This window comes from Populus euphratica, unplaced genomic scaffold, assembly GCF_000495115.2.
Source record: "Populus euphratica unplaced genomic scaffold, PopEup_1.0 scaffold344.1, whole genome shotgun sequence".
Taxonomy (NCBI): domain Eukaryota; kingdom Viridiplantae; phylum Streptophyta; class Magnoliopsida; order Malpighiales; family Salicaceae; genus Populus; species Populus euphratica.
This window is the reverse complement of record NW_011500233.1, coordinates 52,806-63,720: the sequence shown is the minus strand read 5'-3', so window position 1 is coordinate 63,720 and position 10,915 is coordinate 52,806. Positions and strand designations below refer to the sequence as shown.

The following is a 10,915-nucleotide window of genomic DNA, read 5'->3' as shown; positions in this document are numbered from 1 at the left end:
ACTATAAATTAACACATTGAGTTTATAAATTTGTATGGATGAAATATAATGGATATAATATATATTAGAATTGAAATTTTTATTTACAAGTCAATAATGATACAATGAATGTTGAGATAAACTAATAAAATTAGTTGGTTAAAATGGGACAAATGCTTAGAAAAGCTCAAGAGATATATAACTGTAATTGAGAGATAAACTGTAATATAAATTAAGGGTGTTGTGAAATGAAATAATGACATGAAATAATATGCTCATGAGATGAAATGGAGACGTAGATTAAATACTATATGGAAGGGGAACATGAAATGAAAATATTACAATGAATTCGATAAATATAAAAAAAAAAGTAGATGAAAAAACATTATATTGAGATAGATTATGAAATAATTAATAAATTAAGTAGTAGTTATATGTGCTGTGATAATAATATAATGTGTTTAATAAAAAGAAGAGTTCATTAGATTAATAATATTAGTTTTGTTCATATATTCATAAAATGTAATAATTATAATGTTGTAAACACTTATGCTAATTTTTGTAACTTGTGTGTTTTACATAATTTTTTTTAAGAGCTTCAATGTTTATATTTATCAGTTAGGTTCTAATATTGTCTAATAATTGTATTGTAAGCGAGTTTATACATGTAATTTAAATATTATAATCACACTAATGTGTATCATTATACTTGTAGAAAGAATTATTAGAGGGTGAGCTTAACGATATCCTTATATATATATATATATATATATATATAATTTCACATTCATTATAATTGAAAGGATAATAATCACATACAAAGGTTCGTTCGCAGGCGTTACAAAACGAGATCCCTCAAGCGACAACCAAGCTACCACACTTCCACTAGTCGTATTATTTCAAATGATACAAGGCTGGATGTTTCTGAGTGGTATCAGATAGGTGGTCAGGGGTTACTGTGTAAGCTAGATTATTCTTTTCATAATTTAGATTTAATTTATACTATCAAGGGCTTCCTTGGTGACTCTGGAAAAGGAAGAAAGATCGTTGCTTTTTATGTAAGTTCCAGCCTAAAAGTGGCTAAAGAAAAAGAGAGAAAAAAAAAATGGAGGAAAGAACTCAAAGAAGTATTCGAAAATACTCTTGGATTTATTACAACAATTAGCTACATAAATACAGCAAAGAAAGGAGATAAGAGAGGATAAACATATTCAGTTATGCCCAGATATGAAAGCAGCAGTCTTTTTAAGAGTTATTACGACAATTAGCAACATATATACAGCAAACAAAGGAGATAAGAGAGGATAATCATATTCAGTTGTGCCCAGATATGAAAGCAGCAGTCCTTTTAAGCATAGCCACAGCATTGCCGCAGGTTGGATTGAACAAATGAAAGACGTGCCCCTCTCCTTCAGCCTCCATGGTTTCAACTATGCCACCCCATCCACTTTTCTTCAGAGTCTCGCAATATAACAAGCCTCTGTCCCTCAGCAAATCTTTCTCGGCGACAGCAACAAGAACCCTGGAGCACCCCATACTGGCCAGTTTTGGATCTGAGGTGGGATTGATTAAAGGGTCATCACACCCACTTGTCGTAGGACATGCAAGGTGCCATGTAGCAACAATCCCTTTCAACACTCTTTCTAATTCATGAACTTCATTTCCAATTGGTTCTTTGCCCCAGAAATAAGGATGTATCAAGACAACACCTTCAACATTTACACCAAATAACCCCTCTTGACCATATCTCATCGCCATGTGGTGTGCTATGTTACCACCGGCGCTATCTCCAGCCATATACACCTTCCCGAAATCAGCATGGTTATTTAGCCACTTTTCAGGGCCATCTCCATTAACATGAGATGCAACCCATTTCATGGCAGTCCATGAATCATCATATGGAACAGGGATTGGATGTTCTGGGACTTTCCTGTAATCAACCGAGACAGCTATGACTTTACCCTCCGCGACCAAGATATTAAGGAAATTATGGTAGGCAGGCGAGAAGGCACTCCCTACGCAAAAGCCTCCCCCATGAAAGTAAATCAAGAGGGGGAGCTTCTTGTCAGGATCCACGCCTGGTGGGAGGTAAAGTCTAGATGATAGTTTTGCTTCTTCTGAATAGACAGCATCTTTAGATAGGACACTGGATTTGGGATCCAAGGAAGGAGGGACGATTTCGTTGCCAACAAGCCTCTCTATGCTTCCATCTTTATATACGATGATATAGGGAGACAGATCTAGAGCAGCATCATGCCCGGCTGCATCCATGTCGAATGAAAACATGGTGGTTTTTTTTTTCTCGTTTCTGTTGTACAAGAAAGGAGAAGGTTAGGGCACGAAAAAGGATCGAGGGTCTTTTATAGACAGTGGTGAAAGATATCAGACATTCAAAAAAAATTATTTTAATATTTTTATAAATAAAAATACTTTAAAAAATAACTGCTATAAAAAAACTAAATATTATTACAAAAATAACAATAAAATAACATGAATAATCATCACTATTAATAACTTCGCTAATATTATCTTGTAATAAAATTCATAAAAATTCATAGTATTAGGATTAGTGTTAATCAAAATATACTATAATTCAAGGACAAAATATAAGAATTTTCGTAGTTTGAAATATAAACCGAAAAGAAAAGAAAATAATTATTACATTTATTTTTGTTTGGTTAAACAAAACAAAAAATTTGGTTTCATGTTTATCACTTCCATTTTGAAAAGTAACTTTTAACTAAACATGTTGCTCGTGCTTTGTTACAGGTGGAACAATAATTTTTTTATATAAAAAATAATAAATATTAAAAAAAATCAAGTTCATAGTTATTGGTTAAATTGACCAATAAATAATGAGAAAAAAAACACAATAATAATATGAAAAAAAACACAATAATAATAAACAAATTGACCAATAAATAATGAGAAAAAAATAGAAAGAACTATGTTCAAGCCTATCTGGATTATAAACAACTCGATACTAATCTAATTGAAGGAAAACCATAATAAAAGGTGTCAACCTTAAAAAAAAAAAACATCAACTTTAAAACAAAGGGGAAAAACAAAGCAATCCTATGTGAATTTCCTAAATCTCATATAATATAAAAAAGCCTATAACTTCTTAAATCATAGACTCAAGTTCAATTAAAAAGTTTAAATGTCACTTAATTTAATTTTAAATGATAGAATCGTTGAAAAACTACTAATAAAAAAACTTATAAAAAAAAGAAGTAGTGAAAAAATGAGCTTAAAATCTAACAAGAAAAAACCAAATAAAGATAAAATTTGAAAAAAAAATCAAAATTATCCTTAAAAAATTGAGAAAATGATTAGGACTAAATTTGACATCGAGAGATGAAATTGAGAAAAAAATCAATAAAAAATCCATGCAAAAAAATTGGAGTAAAAAAATTAAAACTAAATCTGACATAAAAATTAAATGAAATAAAATATTTAGGAATGAAATTGTAAAAACCCAATCCATCAAGAAAATGATTTTAAAATAGTGACTAAAAAAAAATCAAATTTGACACAAAAATTGAATGAAAAAAAATATATGGGGTGAAATTGTTAAAAGCCAAATTAATCAAGAAAACAATTCAAAATAAAATAAATAACAATTTAAAGAATGAGCATCAAATTTGAAAACAAATTTCAAAAATCAAATGATGAAAGATGAAATAAAAAATAAAATCTAATAAGAAACAATCAATATAAATAAAAAAAATTACAAATAAGAGAAAAGGAATTGAAATGAAAGAAAAAAAACAATTGAAGGGCTTTTCGGTATGGCTTACACGCAAATCCAAGAAGAAAGAGAAGGAAAAGAAAAGAAAAGCTATTTCTGAACATACCACGCCAAAAAATCTTACACACGACCTATAGGGAGGAAGAAGACATCGAGACGAATCCAATGATGCAACATAAGTGCCATAACAACAGTCGGATTCATCCGCACATGCCGCCTAAAGTCAGTAGAGCAGCTCACATGTTGACAAGTACTTTGCAAGTGCCAATAATTTTTTTTTTTAATTGCTCAAAACAAACAATGCCTCTAAGACCAATCAATAATAAAAAATAGACCATGGGCAAATTACTACAAAGCCCTTGAATGCAAGGCTCAAAAATTGGAATGACATGGGTAAAGTTATAATTCCACTATTTGACCAAACATGAAAAATACAAAATCTCCCTTGTGCAAAAGGCATCCAAGTATTTTATTCCAGTTAAATTCGATCTTTTAATGTACATTTACAAACATAATTACTAAAATAATCTCATTTAATTCTTAAAAGACATTCATGTCCTATCTAAAAGACTATTCTACCTTCGAAACAAAAGTAAAAGAGAAAATAACTAAGGGACAAGAGAATATACTATTGAAATGAATATTAAATTGTCCTGAAGCATGGTAAAATCACCATTAGGTTTAGCTTTTTGTGAAGTATCGTCAGTTGTCTAGTAACCTTTTTCTTTGTTAGTTGTAAGAAGTCAACACATAGTTAAGAAAGTTGGTAATAGCTAGCTTCAAAATATAATTCTTATAAATTTCACATGAGTTTTATAGAAAAGATTCAAATCTCAATCTTAGGCATGAGAATTTATTTTCTTGAAACTACATGAACATGAAATAGGTTAGAACAAAGGAGATGTCCTATACAATTGATGTTGAAAAATGACAAAAAGAAAGAATTGAAGGCAGCATAAAAGTGAATAAAATGAAGAGGTTAGAAAGGATACGAAGTTGCAATAAGGTATTCTTTGATAATATTTATGAAACAAAAAGTATGGAGATATGTTTGGTTAAAAAAATAAAAATACAAAAATAAATTTATTTATGAAATAATTTTGGAATGATTTTTTTATATTTTTAAAACAAAAGGTATAAAAAGGACATGTCTTTTGAAAAAATATTTATTATTTTTTATTTCTAAAATATCCTTATAAAAAACTCTTAATTCCAAGACCATCCAACTAAAACATGTAAGGATAAAAAATTATTATTATTATAATTTTAAAAACCAACTCGAGTGTTGATCAGAGACACATCCTAGGTCATTAGTTAAGACCCAAGTCATGGGTTGAGTTAACCTGAGTTAATATAAAAATAAAAATAGTTATTATTATAATTTTAAAAACCAACTTGGGGTCGACTCAAGGCAAAGCCCGAGTTACAATTGGGGTTGGTTGTTAACCCATGTTAATGTAAGGATAAAAATGGAGATTATCATAGGTTTAAAACTCAACTTGGAGGTCAACTTGAGGTAAGGTCCGAGTCACATGTTAGGAGGGTCAATATAAAATAAAAGTGGTTATTATTATAGTTTTAAAACTTGATTTAAGGTTAACCCGTGGCAAGGTCATTAATTAGGTGGGTCAATATAAGAATAAAAGTTGTTATTATCATAGTTTTAAAATCCAACTTGGAGGTTGACTAGAGTAAGACCTATATCACAAGTCAGGAGAGCCAACACAAGTTGACTCAAGTTAATGTATCGATAAAAATAATTATTATCATAGTTTTAAAACTCAATTTAAAAATTGACCTGAGATAAGTTTCATGTTAAAGATCAGGAGGATTAATTTAGCCAACCAAAACAATTTAAAATAATCAAAATAATCTTATTTTGACTATTTTTTTTTAAATCTATTGGTTTTTGACCCATGTTTTATCCCAAGATGACTTGGGTTTTTGATCGGGTTAAGTTAAGTAAATTTTTTTTTTTTTTAACTCAGGCTAGTTCATGCTCCGGATCAACCCATCAAGTCATTTTTGATTTTAAAACTAGATTTATTATATTATTATTAATTTTAACACTAAATATAAATTAAAGTAATATATATATACATATTACAATATTGCTTCTCTAATGCCAAAAAAAAGAAGAAGAAGAGAGGGATCTATGAATTAATGTGCATTTAATGGCATATTACTTAGATTGTCCTTTATATTAGGAAGGGTTATCTTCCTTCTACTTTGATTGGACATAACATTTGTTTTTAGCTAGGAATTTGATAATGTTTTTTCCCCTGAGGATTTGTTGTGTTTTTATTTGTTTTTAACTAGGCATAAGTGATGTTATCCTTTTTACTTTTATACTTGTCTTATCTTACTTATTGTTATCAATTTAGGTTTTGGAAAGGCTGCCATGTTTATTTAATTATTATGACGAGTCTACTTGCTATATCTTTTTCACTCATATATATAATGGGTTGTTTTTTTTTCTTAGCGATTTATGCTAGAAAAAGTTTGGGTCATCATCTTATTGTTCTTTTCTTTTTCGTTTATTCTTTTTTATAAGTTTATGTTATTTTTTTACACTGTATGTGGTATAAGTCATCTATCTTGTTCTTTTATTTTTTTATTAAGATATTTTCCATATAGACATTAGTCATACAAATAGTGTGTTATAAGTATCTTTAGCATCTATGACATGAAAAAATGCATTGGATTCCATATTGTCTATATATATCACAAGTCTTATCTTTCCTATGATATTTTTACCCTTCTTAATTAAAGCCTTAAATCATTAAATGACTTGGAAAGAGTTCATCCATAGGAATCTCGAGATCTTTCATGGTCTTAAGAGGTAGTATATTGACAATTGAATTATAATCCATTAAGATACAATTCACCATCTTTTCATTAACATATTCTTTAATAAAAAAAAGGCTAATTATAGAGTTTTGATCTAAGCAGCAAGTCTTCATTATTAAAGGATATCTCCATGGTGCATACACCGTGAGACAAATTTGGAGAGTCATCGTAACTTTTCTTCATAACCTTTTTAATATGAGTTTTCTCTTCATCAACATGATATCAAGCAATAAATATATTTTTCATCCTTTTAAGCTTCCTTGACATGTACTCATTTAGTGTAATGGGTTTTCTTAAGCTTTAAATTGGAAAAACCTCCTCTTGAACTAGTATGGACTTTTGTCAATTTTTTTACTATATTGGCTCATCAATTACCTTCCTCACCATCAATTCTCATTATAATTGGCTTTGTTATCTGCATGCGCTTCTTCTTTCCTATTCTATGTGTGATTAAAGTCCATCCTTTGTCGTCATAATTTTCAAATGAATCAGGCTTTAAGTTAATAACTTGAGGTGCAAGGGTTATATATAAAGTTTAACTTGAAAACATAATAAAGCTCATAGGAAAAATGACGTGGACCTAAATTATAGGGGATGAATGGTGTGGACTTAAATTAACCATGGTTGTGATATTAGAGGTTGTTATTTCATCATCAAAATAATATCCCTATTCTTATATAGTCTCATGATCTTGTATTTCAGCATAAAACACTTCTTTATATGATGGCTGATCAAACGATGATATTTGCAATCGTTCGGATTGTCCACTTGGTTTGCTTCTTCAGGACGCTTCACCTTTAGTAACTCGATGAGATTTGCCTCAAGTAGATTATCCAGCATCTTAGATATCTCCGATTAGGGACTGAATACACTTTTTCTTGCCACTCTTTTACAGATGACTTTTTTTTCAACCTTTTTAAAAGTAGCTAGTGTTACATAATTATTCCTTTTAACTTTAGTTGGTACCTTTATAGTAATAGAGTTAACTACTAAAGACTACTTTTCTTTGACTTTTAGAGTGTTCTTTTTAAATTTATGATCTTCAAACTTATTTCTTTTGGGCTTTTGCATATGTAATAATAAGCGTTTAGCTGCAGCAATGCTAAGTTCCATGTCATGTTCTCATGTAGCCAATTCTTTAAAAAACTTTGGTTTGATGCCTTGTAAAATATAACATTGTCCCAAATGCATCTCTTGAATACATATGTCTAGCATAGAAATTTCAGTAAATTGCTCTTTACAATTAAGGCTAAGGTTTCTTTACCATTAAATGTAGTTGATGACATGTTTCTTTTTCTATTGACATGACGAGTGCTATAGAAGCAGTTAAGAAACTCACGTTCTAATTGCTCCCAACTATCAATTGAGTTAAACTACAAGTTAGTGTACTAGTCAAAGGCATTGCCTTTTAAGGAAAAAATAAACTCTTTTACCATGAGATCACCATTAGTTTTGGTATTGTAAAAAGTTTCCACAAGTGAGTTATATGTTGTTTATGATTCCTTTTGCCACTGAATTATTGAAACTTTGGTGATTGATAACTCAGAGGCATCCTTAGCTGGTTGATTCTTTGGTTGTATGGCTTCACATAAGAATATGAAGGTTGAATTGAGCTTTCTACTTAGTCCATGATGGCTTCTTTGATAAGTTCTTTCAGTTGATTCATGGTGAAGATACCATTAGTAATACCACGGATAATTCTTATAGCTTTAATTGTAGAAATCTCAATGACATCTAGTTGATCTACCTACAAAGCCTTAATAGTTGAAGTTTGGTTTCCTTTATTCATGTTTTCGAGTTTATTCATCAATTTTACTATCTCATGGTCTTTTTCCTTAAGCGAAGTCAAAAGTCCCTCGATGAGTTGAATCAATAGCCTTGTTGCTTTTGGAAGCGATGATGATGATCATGTTCTTCCTAGTTGCTATTGAGAGGTTATTGGAAATTCTTTCTTGAAGGCAAAAGATAAGAGGTAGAGAAATTTCTAGCAGAGCACTAGAAATTTATAGACATAATTTTGAGCACTTAAAATCAAACAAACATATATGTACAAATATATAATTTTATTAAATAGATAAACAAGTACAATTTTTATCTAAAATATTCTTGCAAAAGAAAAAGTAAATCCTCTGATTCTTTCCTTGGATTTGATATATGATAACTTGATTTATTTATGAAATCAAGCCAAGATTTGTGCTTTGTAAGAGCACGAATTTGGACGTGTATTGTGAAATGATATTTGGTAATTTGATACTTTGAAGAGTACCTTTGATTTGTCTTCAAAGTGTTGTTGAAAAACTCTTATGTGATATTTAGGCTTTGTCCAATATAGCTTCGTTCTTTGTAGACTTCAAGTGTAGATGAAAGAGACTTGAGAGTTTTTGAGAGTTTCCTTACTTGAAGTGCTTGATTTAAAGAAAATTTTTTATCTCCAAGAAGTCTTCCTCCCCTTTTTGTCTAGGGTAAAGACTCTTTATTTATAAAGATTTATAAAGGCTTTTAAGTCCTTTTTCAATGCCACATGATATTATTTAAAGGATTAATTTTTATTTATGAGATCTTGTATTTATGAAAAAATATTTTAAATATCTCAACTCATGTGGTAATCTTTTATTGATTAAGAAATATATAAAGACCTATTTATTTTCCATGTTATTTATTTTAATTTTATTTTATTATTTCATGTAAAAAAAACACATGATGAAATTTGATCCATGATTTGTTTTTTGTTTCTACACTCTCATTTTAGTTGATGTTTTTCTTATTCTTTGTCGTGGTTGTGTAGTGATTAGTACTTAAAAGTGTATTTTTATCATGGTTTTATATCATCATTTTACACTTGAAGTATCAATAACTCCTTAACTAAAGCATGTTTTATAATAATATATCTAATAATATAAGATACCTTTAATTTGTGGTAAATGTTCATTTTAAATGCAAGCCTATCACATAAATGAAAGGATTGATTGATGACTTTAAGAACTTAAATTACAAGGGCAAAGAGATGACCAAAATTAGAAAAGAGATGTCGATGCAATCCAAACCGGAACACTGTTCGGTAATTGGGTCATATTTGGAGCTATAGATCTCAGATTTAGGTCTACTTTATATGGCTGGAAAGATAAGATATAGGCCTACAACGTTCATATGGAGCCCAAGATCTAAAAAGTCCATTTTCAAGTCCAAATTGTAGCAACAACAAAGAAGCCCGAATTTGTCTTCCAGCCCGAGCACTGTTCAGTATTTTGGCCATATCTGGAGTTTTAGAAGTCCAAATGAGCTGAATTGTTTACACAAGAAATCTGAGACAATTGCCTACAACTTTCATGTTTTCAAGTGGCTCCAATTTTGACGTTATCAATGACTTTTTGGGCATACAAGAGAAGATAAGGATTGTCACCAAGTCAAGAGTTGGCCACCCACTCATCAATTAGTCATCAAATCAATAGTTCCCAATTTTGGCCTATAAAAGGAGGCATTTGCCATGCATTTAGGCATCTTAGTTTCCAGATCAAGATCATGCTCTTCCTTTCTCTCTTTGTATTTTTTGTAATGTTTATGCTTTGCTTTCATTAACATCAAGTTTATGCCTTTCATTTCCTTTCCTTTACTTAGTTAACTCTTATCTTATTTATGTTCTTATTTTGTTTATTTATTTTTCTTTCTTTCATTATGTTTAGCTAAGTTTATTATGTTAAGGTGAAAAGGTTACACTAATGGTGTAAGAATAAGTATAGTGTAAACTTAATATAGACTTTAATGTTTGATACTAACATGTTTTGTATTTGTTATCTTGTTCACTCTTTAATACATTGCTTGTTAAATGACTAATATTGATTTATGTTGTATAACACTTGGTACAACAAATGCTTGGCACTTTCATAGTTCATACTGTATGGTATAACCGACACCTGAGCTATGAAAGGAACTTGATTTGTTGTTAATATAAGTTATAATCATGAATGCTTGACGAGATTTACAAGTACTAGCATTAATCGAATAAGATGACTAATATAATCATGTTAACAATCTATAATCTGATTGGAACCTCCTTTGTGTGTGGTTTCCAATTGAATAATAAGAGTTTATACTATACTTGTTTGACATACCATTAGTGGAACCTCTAACCTTGACATTTGTTATTATTATTGTTTAATCCTTACATTAATTTTCCATCTCCAAGTTCTCATCATCTTCTTCTTCTTCTCCTTCTTTTTCTTTATTATTATTATTATTACTACTACTACTACTACTACTACTACTACTACTACTACTACTATTATTATTATTATTATTATTATTATTATTATTATTATTATTATTATTATTATTATT

At 29.6% G+C, this 10,915-nt stretch overlaps 1 protein-coding gene across 1 annotated transcript; it reads right to left on the bottom strand.

The window, feature by feature from the left end:
- Window positions 1-1,255: 1,255 nt before the first annotated feature.
- LOC105112465 (probable carboxylesterase 12) lies at window positions 1,256-2,309 on the bottom strand. The gene has a single exon (XM_011008168.1). The coding sequence runs from the start codon at window positions 2,263-2,265 to the stop codon at window positions 1,294-1,296; it is 972 nt and encodes a 323-aa protein (XP_011006470.1). The 5' UTR covers window positions 2,266-2,309; the 3' UTR covers window positions 1,256-1,293.
- Window positions 2,310-10,915: the final 8,606 nt, after the last annotated feature.

What these genes read in the sequence shown, in the direction of transcription:
- LOC105112465 (XM_011008168.1), bottom strand. Translation starts at nt 2,265, where the DNA reads ATGTTTTCATTCGACATGGATGCAGCCGGGCATGATGCTGCTCTAGAT.